Source organism: Equus quagga, chromosome 1 (genome assembly GCF_021613505.1).
Source record: "Equus quagga isolate Etosha38 chromosome 1, UCLA_HA_Equagga_1.0, whole genome shotgun sequence".
In the NCBI taxonomy this organism is placed as follows: domain Eukaryota; kingdom Metazoa; phylum Chordata; class Mammalia; order Perissodactyla; family Equidae; genus Equus; species Equus quagga.
The window spans coordinates 17,114,671-17,139,157 of record NC_060267.1 but is presented as its reverse complement, the minus strand read 5'-3'; the positions used below and the strand labels follow the sequence as shown (position 1 = coordinate 17,139,157).

Here is a 24,487-nt window from a genome sequence, read left to right as displayed (position 1 = left end):
CAAATTCAGCCTTCATTACAAAACCTCCTTCACTTCTCCTCAATCTTTCTGTCCTCTGAATTCCCACAGACCTGCAGCTCCCTAGATCACTTATTTTACTTTTTTTTTTTTTCCTAGACTGTAAGCTTCTGGCAGGCAATAATGCCCTCTTACTCATCTCTAAATTGCCTCCTGGGTCCAGCCTAGTATCCTGGACAAAGGAGTTTTTCTGTAAACTGTTTATTGAACCCTTTGGGATACAAGCTGAGTAAAAGTCAACAGAGAAAAACACCAACAAAGGAAGAGTAAACACTGCCCTTCCTCGGGGGAGATCTGAGAGGTCTGCCACAGAGAAATCACAAACAGATGGGGAAAGCATTAGTTTGAAATGTGAAGATGTGTCATACTGTAAAAACACAGTAAAGCCAGCTTGAATTCGGTCTCATGTTGAGTCTGGGTGGGAACTGGAAAATAAAACAAGAAGAATGCTTCATCTCCATTATGTTTAACAGTCACCAGACCTTCACTTCTAGTTTTTCAGAGGAGGAGTCCCGAGCAAAAGGTGTTTCCACTCCTAGCTTTGCTCTGGAAAGAAGATCAGCAGGAAGTGGGCAGGCACAGCAGGAAGTGGGCAGGCACAGATGTCAGGGTGGTTTATCAGGAACCTTGTAAAGAGAGCAGCCTGAGGTTGGATCCAAAGGCAGGACACCTGGGTTTCAGTGATAGTTCTGCCAGTTGTCAATCTCTTTTGAGCCTTGTTTCCTCATTTCTAAAATTGGGATACCAATAATATGATAAAGAGTTGAAAAAGATGAAGTGAGATCACATCACAAGAATGTTGGCTCCATAAAGGGAGAGATCGTATCTTTCTTATATTCTTGTGCCTCATCCATACAGGCACTTGATATTTGACATGTTCGTTATTACATATTACTCAGATTATAGCCAAATGCATATAGAAAAACTGCAGAGTCCCAGGGAGTCTTTTCTTTTGACTATAACTTTCTCCCTGTTTATCTTGACTTCAGTAACTTCCCAAGACTCAAGGACTCAGGCAGGCAGAGCTGAGCTCCTCCCTACATCTCAGGCCTACATTCCCACTCTAGGCAGCATCCACTACCTCTAGGGTGCCAGCTGTACTGCGCCAAGTTCAACATCTGCTGTCCTTCTGTCGAAGTCTAGGTTCAGAGTATCTTCTTATTTCCTGCATCGACCTGGGGTTCCCCAGGGCAGATTTGAGTTTGCTCTTCTCTGCCTTCTCAGGGTTCAGACCAGGAAGAATAGGGTGTACTTGGGCAGCTGGTTCTCCCTTTGGGAAGTATCTGACTCTGAGGTTCAAGAAGCCCTCTCCCCTTCTCACTTAGGTGTCCACCAAATTGAGTTTCCAAATTACTGAATGTCATTTTACAGAGGCAGAATCTGAAGCCCAGAGCAGGGACATTATTTACCCAAGGCTTTGGAGTCCCGGCTTAGAAAAGGAGAGAAATCCGAAAGCAAGGGCATAGTGTTGATGATAGGCTAAAAGAGGACAGAAGGTGAAAGAGTGAGGTAAAATCAACTGCTGTGTCTTTTAAAAATAACTATTAACCATGAGTTTTCTGTCTTTTCTTTTTGTTTGTCCAACCCATAGCGCAGCCAGCCTTCTCTTCCCTAGTACCTTCTGTTCCTCCATACCACATCTAACTACACCTTCCCACAGGCTCTCATCTCCATCTTTCAGATTAGTGACCAGACAGCCTTGGAGAAGCTGAAACCATGATCAAGGTGAAGTCAGGGTAAAATGACATAAGAAAGTCCAGCCGTACAAAATCTTTCCTCTTTCCTCTGCTCTTCCACATCACCCCAGCCTCCTCAGACAAAGACAGAAAAAGTACATATATATATATATATATATATATATGTATGTATTTTTTTTATTCTCCTCTCCCTTCCATTGTGAGCCTCTTAAAGAAAGGGACTACATCTACCGTCCATCAATTCTGTTGATAACCCCACTTGGGAGAGCTGGTTGCCTTTAATCCTTCCCAGGGCCCAAACCAGTGCTCTGCTTTTAGAAGATGATACGAATATTTCAATTCTTAAGCATGTGGTATTCATCCAAATGCTTCTAAAATCACAAACCCTTAGAGAACCAAAATTCTATCTCAAGTCCTTCTTATCTGTCCCCCTCCGGCTTTTTCTTCCGGCATAGTCATCTTTTCATACCATCTCATCTACCAAAGTGTTGACAGGTGGAAAGCAGAGGTTCAGGTTAGAAGGAAAGAAAATACTGTCAACAAGTAGAAGCAAGAACACCATTAAAATGTGTAGAGAAGTGTCCACACAATCTACATAGGTAGGCAACTTATAGACAGACAGCCTACCTAAACGCTAGTGCTGGAGTAGGGCCACCCAGAGCTGCCGAAGGACACAATCTAAAAAGAGATGCTCCTTCAGTCACCCTGGGCCGGGTGCGCTGGCCGGGCAAAGGGAAGGGGCAGGAAGCAGATCTGGGCTACTGCTTACATCAGCTTAAACAACACCCAGACGCCAGGCAGGGTTAGGTACAGGGAGAAGGATGCACAATTACTCTGGCCCTTGCGGACCTGCGGTCCAAGGTGACCGGTGGTACCACTGGCAGGACAGCTGCTCACGCCTGTCTTAGGACTTGGGGGAAACGACCCTCTCAGAACCTTCAATTTCATCTGTGAAATACCATCCTCGCTGGAAGGCTGGAACAAAGACCGCTCCGTGGCAGTCGCCAACGTTAATGCCTTTCTTTCACCTTTTCTGGGTTGGCCTGAGCGTTACCGTTGCTGAGAGACTTGTCTCCTCAGCTTCCCCTGTCCTGGCCCCAAAGCGGGTGACGTTCTCCGTTCTCTCACGTCTGCCCGTTGTAGTGAAACCCGCCTCCGCTCTCCTTTCTGGGGGAACCGGCGCCCCTTCTCTTCAGCCAGGACTCTGGGCCCCAAACACCCTGCGCCCCCTCTCGCCGTGGCCGGCCCTGGGCCTCGGCTCCCCGCCGGCCGCCAAGCCTGGCCGCCTACCTTCTCCTGGGCCCTGCTGAGCTTCTTCTGCACCTGCTTGGCGAAGAGGCCGGCGGCGCCGCCCGCCTTGCCCTCTGCCATCCCGCCGGCTCCCTGGGGGCCGCCCGCCCGGGCCCTAAGCCCTGTGGTTTTCAGGAGGCCCCTGAAGAGGAAGTGCGGTTCCCGGCATGCCTCGCACCCGGCGGCGGCGGCGGGCGGGCCTCCTCCTCCTGGCCCTGCTGGCCGGCACGCCCTGCCCCGCGGCCGCCTCAGGCTCACCCTGAGGCTGCCCACGACCACCCCGAGGCCACCCCAAGGCCCAGGGCAGCAAGCCTGGCGGCCCCCATGGCAGCCACCGTGTGACCCGCTGTGAGGCCCACTCCGAGGCCCACTGGGGCCTAGCCAGCCGTGCCCCCCGAGGCCTCCCCACGACCCGGCACAGTCGGGGGGCGGCCCAGAGCAGGGGGCGAGCGGGGCGTGGGGCCTGGTCAGAGGAGGTGGGCCTGAGGGCGTGCAGCCTGGGCCGGCCCTCAGGAGGTGCCTGCTCAGGACGGCCTGCAAAGCTCTCCAGCCTTGAGGTGTAGAAACCGCAGCCCCACTGAAAAGAGCTTTCGAAGGTGGGCCAGGCCTCGTTGGTCCCGAAAGCTGCTTAGCTGTAACAGTCAGAACTGGAAAATAACTGAAACCATGGGTAGAGAATACCGTGATTTCCATTCAGCAGGCGTATTTGTTGCATCAGAAAACGTGTTTTACTTATATGGGTATGTATATAGGTCAACCCATGTATGACTAGGTTGCCAAGTAAAATATATTTCTTACTCCAGGTTGCAGTCTTTAAAGATGGAGAGCCTGTACCAGGGAGGCTGGCTCTAAGCCTGGAACTGGTATGAGAGGGCAGAGGGGGAACTCTAGAGCTGGATTTGAAAGGGAGGAACAACTGCACTAGAGATAGAAATGGGGGTCCTTGGGAAAAGAGAGGATCTTACTGAACAGAGACTGAGGAGGGAGTAGGAAGACTGTGCTGGGGATGGGGAGCAAATTTTTCTAGCTGGATAAACTAGTACGCTGTACTTATGGAGGCGGAAGGTGAAGACAGATACGATTGTGAGAGTTGGGATGGGACTGCTTACAACTGTTGCTTCTCTAGCTAGAAGTTCTCCAAGTGGAAGTTACTCCCTGACCTGTTTGAGAGGAGAGCTGGAAATTAGGACACTAGGTTTGGAAGAACCATTTACTCAAGGGTTTTACAGTGCAGGTAAAATTCCCTTAAGGCAAGGAAGAGGCTCAAGTTACACTTCCTGGGGCCGGCCCCTGGCCGAGTGGTTAAGTCTGCACACTCTGCTTCAGCGGCCCAGGGTTTCACCAGTTTGGATCCTGGGCACAGACATGGCACCGCTCATCAGGCCATGCTGAGGCAGCGTCCTACATAGCACAACCAGAAGGACCACAGCTAGAAGATGCAACTATGTACTGGGGGGCTTTGGGGAGAAGAAGAAGAAGAAGAAGAGGAAGGGAAAAAAAAGAATATTGGCAACAGATACTAGCTCAGGTCCAATCTTTAAAAAAAAAAAAACACTTCCTAAGGAGTGGAGAGGGAAGCTGGAGGCCTGAGACAAAATTGGAGGCCCTTGTCTGCTATTGTTTTCTAGTTCATTCTCCCAAAACAGACATGTCTACTCAGGGTCAACCATGTTACCGGCATTGCTGGGTTTTGGGAAGCCAAGGATGAATTTAAAAAAGCATTCTCTGACCTCAAGATGCTTAAAATCTGGAGGTGGAGATAAGTTGGTAATCAGGTGATTATAATGTTATATGCTTAATTTGTTTATAGCAATGGATATAAAATTTTCAGGAAGTAGGTCATTAGGGTTTATTCTGAATGTTAGCTGTGGGGATAGTCTAGAAGGGGCAGAGTGAAGAAATGGAAGGATTTGATACTGGATGGGGAGAAGTGAGGAGAAGCCCAGCGGGTGGTGGTACTGTGGGAACACTGAGAGAAGATGGTGATGATGCCGGGTATGCCACTAGCAGAGGAGGCCAATACCTGTGTCACTCTCAGGAATCCACAGCAATGCAGCCCAGCCACTGCCTCCTAAGAAACTCTTCAGTGCCAGTTTCTTGGGAACTGAAATTGATGGTCACCAAAGCATGTAGTATTAGAGCAGGAACAATCTTTAGAAGTTAGATAGAGAAACTGAGTCACAGAAAGGGCTGGTGACTTGCCCACGGTTACCCAGTCCTCAGTGGTGAAACTGAGATGGATGTACAGGCATCCTGACTCCAGCCCAGCCTGTTATACTGTATGCACTGTTCTAGAGGCCTCTGCCGACACAGCAGCCTGCAAATTACAGGATGGGTCTTAGCTGGTTTCCGCTGCTGTAATGTTAAATACCCTTGTCCCTCTTTTCCGGTCCTCTGTGATTGCTATGAAAAGCTGCTTCTCATCCTCTTAGCATTCTCCTTTCACTTCCCTCTTCACCCTATTGTAGGCCACTCTAACAAACTGAATCCTGGTCATGATAGGGCAGATTATCAGCTTCCCAGTTCTCTGTGATTTGTGGAACCCTGTATCCGGTTGCCTGTTTTAGTCCAAGCCTTGAAGTGCTGACTCACACTTAGTTTGATGCCCCACAGTGTTGTTACCTCCCTTTTTGTTCTGCCTCTTCCCCTCGACCCTTTCCTTTCTTTGTTCAGTATCTTCTTTTTCTTTTCTCCTTTTTTCTATTCTTTCCTCCCTAGTTTCCTTTCTAATTTGTCACTTTCTTTGTCTGCTAGCATCTGACCTGCCACCTAATCCTATACTCCCATCTCTCATGTGTCCTAGTAGTTGCCATCACCCAGAATCTTGGGGTGAGCACCAGTTCCAGGTACTGAAGAGGAAAACAAAAGAAAGATGAGCCCACAGTCTACCTGGGAGAGTTGGGGCACATTTAGTTACTCAGGAACGTGCTAAAGCGCTGTGTGCTTTTGAATATAGCCAATATGCATGGAAGGAGGGGCAGATGGGCAGCTTAATGGGTAGGTAGATCCTAAAATAACACAAAAAGGATAATGTAAAACCACTCCCACTTGGCTCAGTTTCTGAATTGGTAGAGGTGGCAGCAAATGGAAGAACCAGCCCAGAAATGTGGTGAAATCTAATTTGGGTCCTATAACTGCATTTCCTCCAGAGAGCTTAATTGCAAATAAAAAGACGCACGATGATAATGTAGTTTTATTTGCTTTTCTGCATGTGGCTTAATAGTCTCTTAGAATCTTTTTTCCTTGATGGTCTCAAGTCCTGCTATGGATCTAAGAATCGTCTTGGGAAGGCCGTCAGACTCAGGAGAATGTTCAGTTGCTGGCAATGACCTGAAGGAAAAGACAGTTATATCCAGTTACCTCTGTCCACCCCCTTTCTTTTTTCTTCAGGGCTCCCAGTTTGAGTATGGCCCTGTACTGGGTTTTTGTGGAGTTGAGAAAGTGGGGAGCAGATAGTAGGTATCAGCTGTGTCAGGACAACTCAATGTTATAGGAACATCCCCAGGACTTAGTGGCAAGGACAGACCTTGAAATGGTTGTGAGTCAAAGTTCACACCACAGGACTCTAGAATGTATTTGAAGGCTGGAGGGCACAAGTGGGATGATTGTTAGGCTTTATCTCTACGTCAGTGTAGGTAGAGTCTCACCTAACCCTCAGGCATTTTTTAAGGTGGTAAAACCTTTTTCCAAAGGGTAGAGCAAATTCTTATCATGCCCTCAGAAAGAGCTTGTGGGAGAGAATGTAAGTGCCTCTTCCCTTGCCCAGGAGCATGCAGGCCTTTCTGAAGCTGATTTTCCCTTGGCTTTGACTGAGGACGGCACTGATGTGTGCCTGGTTCACATCTGCTGTTGCCACCATCTTATCCTAAGCAGTAGACAGCATGGTGAACCCTGCTTAGTGGGTTGAGAAGGGGAACTCAGGATGGCAGCATATTGAGGGGAAGTGCACTATGAAGGGAAGGGGAAGGAGTAAATATACAAGGAAGATGGTGGCTTCCCCTGCCCAACTTTTATTCCCCAGCTCAGCCAGTGCATGGGTCTCCAGATGACCCTATTTCAACCTGGCATTTGAGAGGACTCACGTTGTTTATCCAAGAGATGTAAGCAGAGATTCGGGTGAAGACCGTGGGCTTCTTGGAGACATTACAGCCCAGGCTGGACACAAAGCTCGTCACTCCATGGACAGCATACTTGCCATTCAGCAAACAGTGGAGGGGACCCCCAGAATCACCCTGCAGGGAGGAGAAGCAGAGTCTTCAAACTCCAGATCTTTTGATCTTTGGGCCTTTGCTTTTGCTTACACCCAGCCCACTCCCATCTCTGTAAAATCCTGTAGTTTTAAATCTCCGCTTCCTTCATATCCCCACAATCAAGATAAATCTCTTCTTCCTTTCTAACCAACCACAGTATTTCTTTCTTTTGCAGCCCTTATGTCATGTTCTGCCTTTATTTTGGTTTCATAATTTGTTTCTACCTCCCACGTGTGTCTATGAGATTCTTAGACAGGAACTATGTCTTACAGATATTTTTCCTCTCCACAATGCTAGCGTAGAACTTTGAACATCTTAAACTCAATAGCTTTTGCTGACTAAATTGAATCTGGGGTAGAATAATCAGGGTGTTCTAATGATTTCTTTATCACTGGTGTTTAGACCAATGGGTCTAATTAGACTTAACCTTTAACCTTTAGACACAGGGTAGGCAGTCAACATATGTTAAACTAAACTGGAGTGAAGAGGAGAGAAAGTGATGCATTGGGTAGTGGTTACCAGCTCAGGCTTAGAATCAGAGGAACCTGGGGTTATAGAATATGACCTTGACACTCTTCTCCTTACTCAGCTCCCAAAGTGTCAGTTCTGTAATTCCAGACATAAAATTGGAAGATATTTCTCTGGAGAATCTAACCAGCACAAGAGGGAAGACCTAAAGACAGTGACATTGGAGGTTCTCCAGTGAAAAGGTCTAGCCAGATCACTTGACAGTGCAGTTTGCTATATATGAACCCCACCTAAGGCTCAGAGCTACCAATTAGCTTTTTATCACCCCGCTCTGAAATAAGAGCAAATGGTCAAGGATTAACAAACGTCTGAAGAAAGCCTCTATATAAAAATACAGATCAAAACGAAGAGACGAAGAAATAAACAAAAAACAAAGGCAACCAAGATTATGCAGGGAGAAGAAAACAAGCAACAAAACTACAATTAATATTGCATCCATGATACAGGAACAACCTGCTATTAGACAGAATATTCAGAAAACAAAAAGAGCCTTTGAAAATTATGAATATGATAGTAGAAATAAAAGATTGGAAGGGTTGGAAGATAAAACAAACAAACAAAATACACAGAAAATAAGAGGACCAGTTTAGGAGGTAAATATGTGAATAACAAATTTTAGAAAGACAAAATAAAAATGCAGGGGAAGAAATCATCAACAAATGAACATTTTCTGAACCAAAGATCTGGAATTTCCAGAAAGAAAAAACCCACCAAGTGTCCCTTGTGATGAATGCAAATAGACTCATACCAAGACACAGAACACTAGAGTCAAGAGAAGATAAAATAGGTCACTTACAAATTAGTAGAAACTATGGGTTTGAATTAGGGATGTGTATATTATACAAATAAAAAAGACAATTACTAACTCCAGGGAAAACAAAGCTATGCAGGAAATGAAAAGTAATCCTAGAATACAACATGGTTTGGTTGTGAATAACATTTTACATAATCATAATAGATACTAAACGTTAATCTAACCAAAATTATTTAGGGAGGTTGAAGTGGGGATAAGAAAATTTCATGCTTGGGAGACAGGTATGTATGTGTGAAAGGAAGAAAGACCCACATTTTCCGTAATGCCTGAACTGAAAAATTAAGTAGCAATATAAGTGTATCTTTTAGAGAGGTGTGGAGGCAGACACTAAAAGAAGCAGCTGAAAAGAGTTGAAGGTGGTCCCTTCTGGCGAGGGAGAACTCAAGGAGGGGACAAGGAACACAATAACTGTTCTTTTCCATTATTAAGCCTCATAATTTTATTTGCCACCTTAAGCAATTTAATACATATAGCTTTTATAAAAATTAAAACTTAAGAAAGAAGAACTAGAGAGGGAGACCAGGGCCTGAGCTGGTGGCAAAGCAGTTAAGTGCGCATGTTCCGTTTCGGCGGCCCGGGGTTCGCTGGTTCCGATCCCGGGTGCAGACATGGCACCGCTTGGCACGCCATGCTGTGGTAGGCGTCCCACATATAAAGTAGAGGAAGATGGGCATGAATGTTAGCTCAGGGCCAGTCTTCCTCAGAAAAAAGAGGAGGATTGGCAGCAGTTAGCTCAGGGCTGATCTTCCTCCAAAAAAAAAAAAAAAGAGAAGGAGACCAAACTCAAAAGTTCAAATTGGGGTAATTCTTTTAAAAAGGTACCCCACTCCAACTACTGTTTAGGAAAAATGTTTACGTTAGATAATTGTACTTAAAGCAAACAAAACAACCTAAATCTCTTCCACCCGAATTCTAACAGGGATTTGAGAGTATTTCTGGGCGAGAGGAATGGAAGGTAATTGAATTGTATACAGTACTATTGTTTTATGCTAATTGACCTCAAAAGAAACAAAGGCTCTGGAGAGACAGAGGGTGTGGCTGTGGATTTTAGGGCAGAAGGAAGAGCTGGGAAAGAGAGGAGTGGGAGTGGGTGGGTTGAAGTGAGAGGAGGGTTGAATCCACTCTGAGGAAGGTGGCTGGGGACTCAGAAGTCTGAAAACCCGGAAGAATCACTATTTGGGAGACACAATGGCCTCAGAGAGTTGTACATTTGGAGTGGCAGCCAGAAGAAAAGTACTCTAGTTTTTCAGAGTTCAAGGCCCTGAGAGAGAACAGAGAGAAATGAATTAATTTAGAAAGGTAACTCAAAATGGATTAAAGACTTACATGTAAGAGCTGGACATAAAACTTCTAGAAGAAAACATAGGCAGTACCCTCTTCAACATCAGCCTTAGCAGCATATTTTCAAATACCATGTCTGACCAGGCAAAGGAAACAAAGGAAAGATAACCTACATCAAACTAAAAAGCTTCTGCACAGCAAAGGAAACCAGCAACAAAATGAAAAGATAGCCTAACAATTGGGAGAAGATATTTGCAAAATATATCTGATAAGGGGTTAATATACAAAATATATAAAGAACTCATACATCTCAACAAAAGAGAAACAAACAACCCAATTAAAAAATGGGCAAAATATCTGAACAGATATTTTTCCAAAGAAGATATACAGATGGGCAACAGGCAAATGAAAAGATGCTCAACATCACTAATTATTAAGGAAATGCAAATCAAAGCTACAGTGAGATACCACCTCACACCCCTGAGAATGGCTATAGTTAACAAGACAAGAAGTAACAAATGTTGGAGAGGATGTGGAGAAAAGGGAACTCTCATACGCTTCTGGTGTGAATGCAAACTGGTGCAGCCACTTTGGAAAACAGTATGGAGATTCCTCAAAAAATTAAGAATAGAACTATCATACGATCCAGCTATTCCACAGCTGGGTATTTATTGAAAGAACACAAAAACACGAATGTGTAAAGATATTTGCACTGCTATGTTCACTGCAGCATTATTCACAATAGCCAAGACTTGGAAGCAACCTAGGTGGCCATCAAGGGATGAACGAATAAAGAAGATGTGGTATATATACACAATGGAATACTATTCAGCCATAAAAAAGATGAAATCTTGCCATTTGGGACAACATGGATGGACCCTGAGGGGATTATGCTAAGTGAAATAAGTTAGGTGGAGAAAGTCGAAAACTGTAGATCTCACTCATAACTATAAGATAAAAACAACAATAACAACAAACAAACACACAGATATAGAGATTACACTGGTGGTTACCAGAGGGGAAGGGAGGAGGGAGAAGGGCGAAGAGGTGACAGGACATGTGTATGGTGATGGATGGTAATTAGTCTTTGGGTGGTGAACATGATGTAGTCTACACAGAAATCAAAATATAATGATGTACACCTGCAATGTATATAATGTTATAAACCAATGTTACCTCAATAAAAAAAATAAAATACTAAAAAAAAAACAAAGAAAGAAAGGTTAGACCTTAAGAGGTTATAGGTGAAGGACCTGGTGAGGACCTGGGAGAGGTTACCGTATGCACGTCTCTCTTTTTTTTCCCCTACTTGCATGTAGGGTTCCTGGGATACAGGACTTTTAAGTTTTAACACTTGGCAAGTCCTGGGAAAACTGGGATGAGTTGGTCACCTTCCTTACATGGTTCTAAGTGCTCACAAAAAAACCTTTAATCTTCCTCTGATTCTACTGTTTCAGCCAGCCTACCAGCCTGCTAGCCAGCCCTGGTGGTCTAGTGGTTAAGATTTGGCCCTCTCATGGCTGCGGCCCTGGTTTGCTTCTGGTCAGGGAACCTCACCACCATCTGCGCATTGTCATACTGTGGTGACTGCATGTTGCTGTGATGCTGAAAGCTATGCCACCAGTATTTCAAATACCAGCAGGGTCACCCATGGCGGACAGGTTTCAGCAGAGCTTCCAGACTAAGACAGACTAGGAAGAAGAACCTGGCCACTCACTTCTGACAAAATTGGCCCAGAGGAGCAGCAGAGCATGGTCTGATATAGCGCCAGAAGATGAGAGGATGGTGCAAAAAGGCTGGGCAGGGTTCGGCTCTGCTGTACACACGGTTGCCAGGAGTCAAAATCAACTCGAGGGCACTAACAACAAACCTGCCTCCTGCTGGCTTCTCTTCCTCCTCTTCCTAGCTTGGAACCTTGCAGTTGATCTGCAGTCCTGTCCTTTTGCTCCAATAATGCAGGAAAACCCAGTCCTGGATTAATCCATTCCCTTCAGGTGAGTCTTTGAGTAAAATAGAGTGAATCATAGACCCCTGTGTTCATTGCATGGTCTCCAACCTCAGCCTATCAGTAACATCTTGGAGGCCAATCCTTCTCTCATTCATCTTAATTAATCCAAACCCATACAACCCTTGCCCCTTCATTTTCAGCATCCAATCTGACTCCTAGTACATGAGTAAATAGAAACAATAATGCAGAACACGTGCCACCTTCCAGCTACCCAGACTGCACACTCTTTCATGTCCATGTACATTTCAGTGTTCCTCTTCCTGTTCAAAGGCTCTTCCTCTTCACCTGTGCTCTTGCTGCCACCTCTTCCTTCTCCTCTGGCATCTTGTGCCATCCATTATTTCCTCTCTCTGACTCTATAGGATTCTCTCCTCTCTACCTCTCAACACATTCAATTTTCTTCCTTCTTAAAAGATCCACCCCCTCCATGACTTGTCATCCTCCTTAGAGCTACCAGACTTTTTCTATTCCTCTCTTTCATACAAGATTCCTGGAAAAGTATTCTACATTCCTTGCTATGTTTCTTTTTTTTTTTTTTTTGAGGAAGATTAGCACTGAGCTAATATCTGCTGCCAATCCTCCTCTTTTTTGCTGAGGAAGACTGGCCCTGAGCTAACATCTGTGCCCATCTTCCTCTACTTTATATGTAGCATATATATATGTACGACGCCTGTCACAGCATGGCTTGCCAAGCGATGCCATGTCTGTGCCAAGCGGTGCCATGTCCACAACGAGGATCCAAACCGCCGAACCCCGGGCCGCCAAAGCGGAACATGCACACTTAACTCCTGTGCCACCGGGCCGGCCCCTCCTTGCTACGTTTCTTATTGCCTCTTCATTCCTTGCCCTTCAGTCAAGCTTCTGCCCTCACCACTCCATAGTTCCCAGTGACCTACTCACCAGCAAAGTAGCCACTTTCAGTTACCTACTGTGGCTCTCGTCTACACAGTAGACTGTGATGACCTATCAGTATTTCCTGAGATTTTATAAAACACTTATTACTACCTTTTTCTCTTATCTCAAATCCCTCTAGATCCTTATGGGTTCTTTGTCCTCCACCTGTTCCTGAAGCACTCAAGTATTTCAGTTATCACGTTCCTCCCCCAACTCTCTGCTCTTTTCTCATTCTACCGCTTTTCCCTGGTGGGGGCAAGGGGAGGCGGTGGATCTCACTTGCTGTTAAGGGCGTGTCTAGCCCAGCTCTCTCCCCCAGGCTCCACTTTCTTACACCGAATTTCTTACCGGTTAACTATGCCCAAATGTCCCAGTGGGATCTCCAACTCAACTTGTCCAGAAACAAACTCGTCACCTTCCCTCTCAAATATTATAAATCTTGGCTCATTTGAGGCAGAAAACCCCTCCCCCAAATCACTTAAACCAGATGCCTGTAAGTCATTTCAGACCCTCCTTCTTCTTCCCTCCCCTCCACTGCCCTCATTTAGGTCCTCAAGTTTCTTGCTGAGATAATTGCAATAGTCTCCTAACCAGTCTTCCTGCCAAGGTTGCCCTCTTCAGAAACAGGCTTACCTTGTTATCAAAGACGGCTTCTAAAAGGAAAGTCTGATCATGCTGTTCTCCTGTTTAAAACTCTTCAATGGTTTGCCAGTGCCGAAGAGAGAAAGCTCACATCCCCAAGCATGGCATTTGAAGCCCTAAGTCATGTGGCTCCTACTTGTCATCTCCTAGTGTCATCTCCTGACACCCCCTGGTGTGGTGATATATTCTAGCCAAGAGCTCAGCAAGCTTTTTCTGTAAAGGGCCAAATAGTAAATATCTTAGGCTTTGCAGGCCATATAGTCTCTGTCACAATACTCAACCCTGTGAAAGCAGCCATAAGTAATACATAAATGAACAAATATGACTGTATTCTAATAAAATGGTATTTTCCTAAACATTGAAATTTTATATTTTTCAAGTGTCATGACATTTTCTTATTTTTTGATTTTTTCCCCAACTATTTAAAAACGTAAAAACCATTCTTACTTCGTGGGCCATACAAAAACAGGGAGCAGGCTGGATTTGGAGTCTTGAGGCTCCGACTTCTCCTCTAGCTGTAGCAAATGCCCTATAATTCTCTATGTGTTCTAGACGTTTCTTGGCCCATGCCTTTGTTCATGCTGTTCCCTCTCTCAGAGTATCTTTTCCCTTTTTTTTTTTTTGAGGGAGATTAGCTCAGAGCTAACATCTGCTGCCAATCTTCCTCTTTTTGCTGAGGAAGACTGGCCCTGAGCTAACATCCCTGCCCATCTTCCTCTACTTTATATATGGGATGCCTGCCACAGCATGGCTTGCCAAGTGGTGCCATGTCTGCACCCGGGATCTGAACCAGAGAACCCCGGGCCACCAAAGCAGAACGTGTGCACTTAACCGCTGCACCATGAGGCCGGCCCCTCTTTTCCCCTTTTTGCCTGGCTTTGTCCTATTTAACCTTCAGGACTCATTACAGACCCCACTTTCTTGGGGAAGGCAAGTCTTTTCTGGCCCCAGCAGGTAGAGGTAAGTGCCTATCTTTTGGACTCCCACATCACCCTATGCGTATGTTTGTGATAACACTTAACCACATCGCATTACAATGTTCTAACATGTGTCTGCTCCTCGCATTTCTCCACCAGACACTGTTTGATTCATCTTTGTGTGCCTAGCACTTGGCATAGTGCCTGGCATTTGGTAGATAATCAAGAATATTTGTTGAACTGCATTAAGAAATCTCTAAGATGGTGTACTGCCGATTGATCTTGTCTAAATAAAAGAAGATTCTATTGATTATATATATAAACTATTATAAAACTATTTTGTGCACTTTCCCCCACCGTATTCACTACTGTGAATACTCCCGGGATAAAGAGGTGGTGGAGGAGAAGCTACAGGAGAAGTTGGCATTGATGGCGGGGAGCTACCTTGCACACAATTACATCCACCACTCAGGCCTAGCCCCACTGCAGCCATAACACACCACAAACAACTTCTAAAGAATGCACACATACACCACCATACAAATGTTGGGCCACATACAAGCTTTTGGAGTGAGGGCATTATGCAGGATGAATTTTAAGGTTCCTTTCAACTTTGAGATTCTGTGAGTATAGAGATTCTCATTCAGACGCCAGAGTAGAAAGTTGAATTTGTACATGAGGTCGGAGTAGGTGTGGAACAGGGAGTAAAGAAAAAGTGGAGGGTGGGAGGCAGAGAGGGGAGGGGCCTGGGGTGGGACTCCCGACACTTCCTGAGTGTGTTCACCTGGCATCCAGAGCGAATTCCGTCTCCTCCAGCACACACCATGGTGTTCTTCACAGTGGAGCCCCAGTAGGAGGAGCTGGAGCAGGTGGAATAGTCCACGGAAGGCAGGTAAGCCTCCTGCAGGGTCTGGGCCAGCTGCCCATTAGCTGAACAGGACACACAGCATTGGAGGTCAGCCCCAGATGTCACCCCGAGGGGGGGAAATCCTTCCACACCCTGCCAAACTTTCCCAGGCTCTGATGAAAGCTGACCTCGGGGCAAGCTCCTCCTCTCTGCTCGTTGCTTATTATAGATCCTCCTCTTTTCTCTCTTTACATGGAAGCTACAGGGCCCCTTCCTTCAGCGAGTCAGCCTTGATTACTGTTCTCAGGCTCCAAACTGCCAATCCTACTCTTGCTTTTTTTTTTTAACTCGTTGATACCTCAGTTCAGTAATTAGAATGGTCTTATTTGTTGATAACTTATCTGTCTGTCCAGTTTCCTCCTTACACTGTGAACCCCAAGAAGCAGAACTGGGACTTGTTTCCATGCCTTAAGAGCTTGGTGCAGCTTTCCTTTATCTGGCTCTTTTGACTTTTCAAAACCTTTGCCCATGAATTATTTCTCTGATCCTTACAACAACCCTTCCATATTATAGAGCAGGAAATTGAACCACAATGACATTAAGTGAACTGAGAGCAGAGCTGGATAAGAAGCATCTCTTTCTCTCAGCTCCAGGTTCTCTCAGTAGACTGGCTGCTCACAGCAAGGCCTTGCCTCCTCTCCAGAGCTCAAATACTGCCTGATGGCTGACAGACTTCTGTGTCAGGCCTAATGTCTCTGCCCTGCTTTTTTCTTTCTTTCTTTCTTTCTTTCTTTTTTTTTGCTGAGGAAGATTTGCTCTGAGCTAACACTGTGCCAATCTTCCTCTATTTGGTATGTGAGTTGCCACCACAGCATGGCGATCCACAAGTGGTATTGGTCCATACTCAGGAACCAAACCTGGGCCGCTGAAGTGAAGCACACCAAACTTAACCACTAGGCTACAGGGCCGGCCTCATGTCTGTGTCCTTTTGACTATCTCTGCTCATAGCCCTCCCACCTTTCCACCTTATCTGAATGACATTCCCCACTAGAAATCTTCCTGTCATGACCAGAAGAGGTCTCCTAAGGCCTCCTCTGCCTTCACTTCTCTGGACTTACAGCTACTCCTGCTTCATTCATTCCAACCCACAGCCCGGTGACTGTCTATGGAGGTAGCATGATGGTGTAATGACCACCAAAGTAGGAGCCAGGATACCCGGCTTCCGGCCTCAGCGAACTAGTTACTAACTAGTCATGTGATCTTGGACAAGGTCTTTAATTTCTTTGGGTCTCAACTTCCTCATGCATAAAATGAGAGGCTGATACAAAATAATCTCTGAGGTTAGGTTTTTTTAGCCATAAGAGACTTTGAGTCTCTGACTTGACTATTCCACAGCCCGTTCTTAACTTGATTTCACGTGTCAGTCATTTTCTCTCTAGTTCCTTTGGTTTCTGGTCTCTGGCTATGAATACCTAGGACCACAGAAAAATGTGCCCCAGAAGCTGAGCTGCCCAATCAAGAGGCATGTGGCGGATGGTGCCAGCGTAGGTGACTTACTCTTGGTCCTGCCCCAGCCTGTGATGTAGCAGGGCGTGTTGTTAGGCAGGATGGTTCCCGACTGTGGCAGAACACCTAGCTGGACGTAGCTGTTAAGGGTGACGCTCTGGGCCAGGAGCAGCAGGGCAATGTCATAACTGTGGGAGGAAAGGAGACTGCTCACTCATGGGATCAGTGCTTCCCTCAGGTCAGCATACGGGCCCTCTTGGGCCTTCTCTAGTCTTTGTGTCCCCATAGAAGTGGAAACTAATGACTTTGAAGAAGGAGGAGGCTGATTTGCTAAGCCTCAAACTTGAGGAATTACACATTTGGATTGTAGGAAATGATATGTTTAACAGCAGCACTGCTGCTGAGGTCTTTTGTTGTACTCCAGCTCTGATCTCTGCAACCCAGGGGAGTGGAGCCTACGTCTTTCTGTTATGAATGGGGATTCAGAAAGGAGCAGAGTGGTGTGATCTTGGTAGCAAAGAAGACTTCTCAAAAAAGAAAGATGTAAAATGCTGCATGGTTCTGAAAGCTCTACAGAAATGTCCCAACTACTTGAACCCATCCTCACCTCCATACTCTACAGAACTGACCACATTTTATTTTTATTTATTTATTTATTTTTTGCTGAGGAAGATTTGTCCTGAGCTAACATCTGTTGCCAGTCTTCCTCTTTTTTTGCTTGAGGAAGATTAGCCCTGAGCTAACATCTGTGCCAGTCTTCCTCTATTTGGTATGTGGGTCACTGTCACAGCATGGCTGATGAGTGGTGTAGGTCCACACCCAGGATCCAAACCCGTGAACCTGGGCTGCCGAAACAGAGTGCACTGAACTTAACCACTACTCTACAGGGCCAGCCCCTGACCATCATTTTAACTACTTCCGTTTCAAAAACTTACAGCCCAGTCTTGCAGGAGTTTTCTCATGTGAGATTCATTTTAAGAAATTTACTTTTGCTGATGGAGTCTATTCTATAAAATGAATAATAAATAACAATAAAAATGGAAACATTGAACTCGGCAGAGAAGGAGCTTCAGGTGATCTAATCATGCAAACCAGCCTAGATCAAATAAATCCCAAAGACCTTCAAACATTCTCAAGCTCTCCACAATCTAAATTCGCAAAGCTCTCCTGGACGAATATGAAATAAGCCAAGATCCCATTACTGGCTACTCAGCCCTCCACCTCCCAGCCCAAGGCCTCCCCAGCCTTGCTCCTACCCAGCGGCCACGTTATTCCTGTTCCACTGGGAATGCACCACGATCTTCTGCACATTCACGTACTGCTCAGTGCCATCGTTCTGGTTCAGGTTGTGTTCTCCAACCACCACACGGAAGGTCAGTTGGCTGGAGTGAGAGAAGGAAGCCCCGAGTGATCCAGTGGGCTCACACCGTCTCTTTCCTCCTCAGAGAAAAACTGGGAAGCGATCTTATAGCTTGTCTTTAGGACAAGAACCCATCTTATCTGGCCCAGGTAGAGGAGGGAAGAAAGGCCCTGGAGGATGAGGAAGTAAAAAGCTCTTTCATTCTCTCATTTACTAACTTGTGGAAGTGACAAACGCTACCATCAACTTCATTTTCCCAATTTATTGAGCTAAACATCATAGACTGAATATCTCACAACCTGGGAGAGGTGTGGTGAGCATAAAGGAAATGATGGCTCTCAGCCCACAGTGGCTTTTGCGGGAAGTACAAGCTCCAGACCAGTAGTTCTTAACACATGGACCAGCAGCATCAGCATAACCTGGACATTTGCTGGAAATGCAGATTCTCGGGACTCAACCTGGACTGACCAAATCAGGAACTCTGCTGGGTGGGGGCCAGCTATCAGTGCCCTCTAGGTGATTCCATACATGCCCAAATTTGAGAACCATTGCTCAAGACCAATATTTAAAAAAATGGTTTCCAGCCAGGCATTGACTAGGCACTTAAATATTTACCTACTTAATCCTCACAATAACTCTACAAAGTAGGTATTATTACCCCATTTCAGAGATAAGAGACTGAGGGCTTCGAGAAGCTAAGTAAGTTGCTCAGGGTCACGTAGCTAGAAGAAGGTAGAATAGGATTTGAACCAGAGCTTGTCTGACACCAAAATTTGTACTTTTCACTCTGTATTCCCCTACCTCCCCACAGGCCCCAGCACCCACTTAAAGTCGGGTCCTGAAAGGCCAAAGATACATACTCCTCCAGAAGGGCCAGACTCTTCCCCTCCTAGGGGTTCAGGAAAGCTGGTCTTTGTTTTTCTTACCTGTCCACACAGTGAGCAGCTGTCACCACCCATTTCTGTTTGATGAGGGTCCCTCCACAGGTGTGATACCAGCTACTTCCAGACTTGTACTGGAGGGAAATCTACATGGGGAGGGAAGAAAGGAGGGACAGGTTGGTGTTTCTTAAAAGGCTTCGTCCCAAACTATGTGTTACCTCCTTAAATTCCAGCTGTCCCTCAAAACACTCTCCAGCTTTCTGGGCTAGAGATGGCAAATAGGTTTCATTTGACCTGTCAATTGCTATTGATTGGTTGGTATGGCTACCTGGAGTGGTGGTGAGAAGGGGTGTGTAGATTTCTCTGGAATCCTACACAACAGGAAAGAGTGCTCCATTGTTTGGTGATATTTGCTGTGTACATGATGGGGGAGTAAAGGCACACACATGATGTGTTTGGCGTCTCTACCCTTGGTTGTTGCAAAGGGCCGAGAACTCAGGTCCTTCTACTTCTATTCTCTCTTGGGAAGGAAACGTAGCCATGGAATTGCTTCATCACCTAAGCCCCACAAGCTTAAGTCTCCAGAGCTCCCCCTCCAAGGTTCAAGTTATTCCCTGTCCCCCCACTTCAGGGAAAACTTAGAAATACCATTGGAATGGCCACTTTGATCAGTTTATGTCTTCTCCTTCAGCACTTCATATTGCACAATAGCTCTATTCCTGAAAATCGGAGCTCAATTGAGCTTTGGTAAATTGAATTGAATTGAATTACACTGGTTCCTCTCAAAGTGTGTCTATTTACCAGTTAATTTGCCAGTTTTACACATTTAAAATTGCTTAAATCAGAGCCTAGCTGCCCTGTTATGAAAGTGGAAACGCTTTAAATAGCCAAATAAACAACAACAACATCTTGGGGCTGGGGTTGCTCTCAAACGCAAGACACACACTCTGTGTGTGTGTGTGTGTGAACGTGTCAAGGTATGTGGAGTCTGAGGTGTGTATTCTTGCTAGTGTGGCATAAATGGTGTCACTGAGAGTGTAAATGTGGTTTATGTTTGGGTGTGTGCCTGGGACAGTCAGTGTGGTTGGCGTGTCTAAATTCCCTCCTCCAAGTCTTTGGCTTTTAGGAAAACCACCTAAGCCTTGTCCCATTCATCTTTAAAACCTAGAATCGAGGCAGTTGGAGAGCTTCCTGTTGATAAGACATACACAAACACACATCATGTTGTATATCAGCGCACAGGCAACTCTTTTGTTGGAAGGCCGGGGCTGTGAAGGAACACCCACCTGAGAGGGCCAAGAATTCTTCCGGGCATCATTCCCTCCAACCACCCGGGCGTTGGTTTCTGGAACGTCCTGGGTGCTGTGTCCTTTGTGGGGCAGAAGAAAAATGAGTGATGACTAAGCGTGGGTGGGGGTGGGGGGTGGCAGTTGTGCTTTGTCTGTGAATTCACGGTTCCTCCCTAGCAAATGAGGGGCCCAGCTGCGAGTTCTCTGAGCCCCTTTTGAAAGCAGGGGCGTCTGAGAGCCTTCTGCTTCCCCCTCAGAAGCATCCTCAGAACTCTTAGGGGTAGTCTGAGGCATGCTGTGAAGGACCTAGTTCACATCGCCAGGCAAGGGCCCCAGAGGCTCCTTGTGGTCTCAGCCTTGCTAGAGGTCATCCCTTGGCCTGAAGGGACCTCCCCTTCTCCCAACCCCCTATCACACAATGCTTTGGTTGGATTCTCCAGGGGGCTGAGACAGCAGTGCACACCCCAGGCACACACCTGCTGAGGATGTCTTCCTGTCAATGAGGGGTGGTGGGGAAGCTCAGGCCCCTGGAAGAGGCTTTTGTCTGTTCATGGCTCAGGATCTGCCAACCAGAGAGGCCTGCATGGAGAGTGGCCCTGACCTTTGCTCGAATGGGCTCCAGGACAGTAAGGTTTTTGCTAGACTCACAAGCAGTGTCCCACCCCGCCCTGGGATAGACAGCAGACCTGGGCTTAGGGATAGCTTCCCAACCCTCCTGCTCAAATCCCCCTCCCTACAGAACTTGGGCTGGATGACCACTTACCATGAAGGACCAAGGTGGCAAACACCAGGAAACGAAGCATGTTGCCAACAGAGCAGACCACTACCCCCTTGCCATGAACCAAGCCCTCTTTATACTCCTCTTATCAGCAGCTTTGCTGACCTTCTTCCTGCCAGCTGGCAGGGCTGCTGGTGGAAGGCAGGGAAAATCACAGGTGACATGGAAATACAAATGAAAAGATTTCTTTTCAAGTACACTAATTTATCTGTTGTTCAAAGACAGAACAAGGCCAGGGCTGAATTAATAATCTGCTTTCAGTTGAAAAGCATCCAACACACTCTTTTTCAGAAATAAGATGGAGAACCATGACTGGCTTTTCCCTCAGGGGGCTCCCCTGTTGGTCTGTGGCTGCCTTATTGTCCTTAGCGGCGCTATAAGTGCAGAGACGGATCCTGTGCACTGGGAGGTGGAGGCAAGGAAGAGTGGAGGAGGGAAGAGTGGTAGCAAGAAGAAAGAAGAGCCAGCAACATCTCCCCGCCCCACGAGGGAGATGGGACCTTCCCCCAGGACACTGACAGAGGTATAAATGCAGGGAGACAAAAGCAAAGTAGATGCAGTGGAGAGAATTCTGGTGGAGGAGGCTACTAAGAAACAGGTTTGGGGAGACTCAGACGGAGAACCAACGAAAGCTCCCAGAGAAGGAGAATGTGGGGCAGGTTAGAAGAGGGGGCCCTCAGGATAGCAAGATAGTTTGAGGGCTGTGAGGGTGGAGGGCAGAGGAGCAGGAGTGTCCTGCAGGAGATGAAAGGCTCCACCCATCAAAGTGAGCAGAGGAGGAAGGAGGGACGTACATGGGCCTGGAGGCGGGCAGAGGAGTTTGGGTTGGGAGGGCCCAGAGCAGAGGACTATGGGTGGAGTGGTGATTTAGGCAGAGAGAAGCCAGGGAGCCTAGAGGGAGATGGCAAAGTCACCTGGTCCACCTGAGGGCTTTTGTTGCCTGCACACTCCAGAATTCAAGTTTCATGCCTGCAGATGGAGGGGCCTGGAAAAGGCTGTTGGAAGGAATTCTGTACAGGCCACCTTTTCAGCTCCTTGAGCTGTGCAGGGGCATGGCACTATGATGCTGGGGTAACCTGGAGGGCTCCCTCTCCAGTCCAACCCCCAGCATTCTAACACACAGTAGAGGTCCTGGAAGAGGGCTGAGCTGGGTCAGGGAACAAGAGCCCCTTTTATTGTTCTCATCCCACCTCCCCGCCTCCTCTGGAAGGGAAGGAGGCAGCTCTAGCCCCAGGATGAGGAGTCCAAGAGGAGGCTTTAGGGCCTCCTAAAGGTTACCCCTTGACATCACATACTCCAAAGTGAGCCTTGAAGGGCAGGGTTAATGTCACATCCATCTCTGTACACTTGGCCCAGCCCAGAGAAGCCCCATCTGTATTTCCTTAAAAATCAAGCTCTTGGGGCTGGCCCAGTGGTGCAGCAGTTAAGTTCACACATTCCGCTTCGGCAGCCTGCGCTTCGCTGGTTCCGATCCTGGGTGTCGACGTGGCACCACTTGGGAAGGAATGCTGTGGTAGGTGTCCCACATATAAAGTAGAGGAAGATGGGCACGGATGTTAGCTCAGGGCCAGGCTTCCTCAGCAAAAAGAGGAGGACTGGCAGTAGTTAGCTCAGGGCTAATCTTCCTCAAAAAAAAAAAAAAAAATCAAGCTCTTTAGGACTGCACTCCAGGCCCTCACAACCGGTCCCTAATCTACACGCCCAGCCTCATCTCCCATGCTGGTCAGACTCTTCTTTCTCCTCACTCTTAGCGTTAGGCATAGACAGTGGCTTTGGCTTAAATTTGGGGTACTATATTTCCTCTAAGCAATTCTAAGTCTAGAAACGCATCCTTTTGAAATAAACACAGGCACAAAAATAAATGTACGAGGTTGTGGGTTATAGTACAGTTTGTCACAAAATTGGGGAAAACCTAAATATTTATTAATAGGGAAAGGTTAAAGAAATTGAGTTTAACAATATTATGGACTACTATTCAGCTTTTAAAAAGAATGAGCTGGACTTAAGTGAATTGACATGAAAAGATGTTCTAGATACATTAAATGAGGACATCAAGTTGCAAACAATATGGTACTGTGTATGTTTGGATATTCATAGAAAAAGGGTATGGAAGGGTTTATATGTAGAAGTTATTATTTCTCTAGAAGTTATTACTTCTAGAGAATGAGTCAATAGGTATGGAGGCATTGTGAGGATCAATTTCAATTTTTATTTTTTATTTTATTTTTTACTATTTTTTAAAAGATTCTATTTTTTTCCTTCCCAAAGCCCCCCGGTATACAGCTGTATATTCTTAGTTGTGGGTCCTTCTAGTTGTGGCATGTGGGACGCCGCCTCAGCATGGCCTGATGAGCAGTGCTATGTCTGCACTCAGGATCCGAACTGGCGAAACCCTGGGCCGCCAGAGCGGAGCACGCAAACTTAACCACTCAGCCACGGGGCCAGCCCCCAATTTCACTTTTTAAATTCCTATTTTTCTGTATTATTTGACTTCTCTACGGTATTATTTTTGTAATTAAAAATAAGTAAAACATATATTCTGGGACATTTAGCTATTTTAGGCAATGGTGCCAATACTCTTCAAGTGGGAGAGATTCCCAGAGGGGACGAGCCATTCAGTATAAGGAGAGAATCTTCTAGAGCCAGGAGATAGTAGCACAGGGCTAGCATCAAGGTTTTTTTTTTTTTTTTTTTTTGTGGAAGATTAGCTGTGAGCTAAATACTGCCAGTCCTCCTCTTTTTTTTTTTTTTGCTGAGGAAGCCTGGCCCTGAGCTAACATCCGTGCCCATCTTCCTCTACTTTATATGTGGGACGCCTACCACAGCATGGCATGCCAAGTGGTGCCATGTCTGTACCCAGGATCCGAACCAGGGAACCCCGGGCCGCCGAGAAGGGGAATGTGCAAACTTAACTGCTGTGCCACTGGGCCGGCCCTGCATCAAGGTTTTAAGCAAGGTTTTAAGTTAGCTCTGAGAATGGTCAGAGGGATGGATTTTGAGGAAGGGTGCAGATGTTGGGTTAAGGCAATGCCAACCTCAGCTAAAGGGAGGCCATAAAGCCGGTTTCTTGAGCCTTCCCACCACCCCGTCAGGGCCCTCTCCCTCTTCTTGATCACCACCTTCCCTAGTCCTCCCCTCACCCCTAAACTGGGCCCACTCTCTAGGTTGTGGCATGTGGACTTTTCTCTCTTCTGCTGCATCTCTCACTCCCGTGAGTTACCCTCAGCTGACTCCTCCTGGCAGAGGCTATGATGCTTTGGGGCAGAGGTGAGGAAACTTGGCACCAGACCAGGGCACCCTGGTTGGGTGTATATCATAAGATTGGGCTGGAGAGCTATTGCGTGATGCCAGAGAGTATGAGGGATATTGGGATAAATGGCAAACAATGCCTGATAAATGTTTGGATGTTTAATGCAACCATGAATAGGGCTAGGGTAAGAATTAGGCACTATGGCTCCCTATGGCTTACCCAACTTACTAGCATGGC

General features: G+C 46.4%; 2 protein-coding genes across 4 annotated transcripts in view; both read right to left on the bottom strand.

Annotated features, from left to right (window-relative positions):
* BIN2 (bridging integrator 2) overlaps positions 1-3,130 on the bottom strand; it is a 29,693-nt gene extending 26,563 nt beyond the window's left edge. For 2 of the 3 annotated variants that reach the window (XM_046659074.1, XM_046659064.1), the window contains exon 1: positions 3,006-3,130. In XM_046659074.1, the coding sequence (XP_046515030.1) occupies positions 3,006-3,086 (81 nt within the window). In that variant the 5' untranslated portion in view covers positions 3,087-3,130. Of the gene's footprint in view, positions 1-500; positions 608-3,005 lie in introns of those variants that run through there. The other variant, XM_046659082.1, reaches the window with a different exon arrangement.
* A 2,896-nt stretch (positions 3,131-6,026) lies between these two features.
* Positions 6,027-21,904, bottom strand: CELA1 (chymotrypsin like elastase 1). Its single transcript, XM_046659095.1, has 8 exons — positions 20,986-21,904; positions 20,220-20,302; positions 18,979-19,079; positions 17,949-18,074; positions 16,744-16,880; positions 15,124-15,269; positions 7,088-7,237; positions 6,027-6,335 (listed from the first exon to the last, which is right to left on the bottom strand). The coding sequence occupies exons 1-8, from the start codon at positions 21,023-21,025 to the stop codon at positions 6,318-6,320; spliced, it is 801 nt and encodes a 266-aa protein (XP_046515051.1). The 5' UTR covers positions 21,026-21,904; the 3' UTR covers positions 6,027-6,317.
* Positions 21,905-24,487: the final 2,583 nt, after the last annotated feature.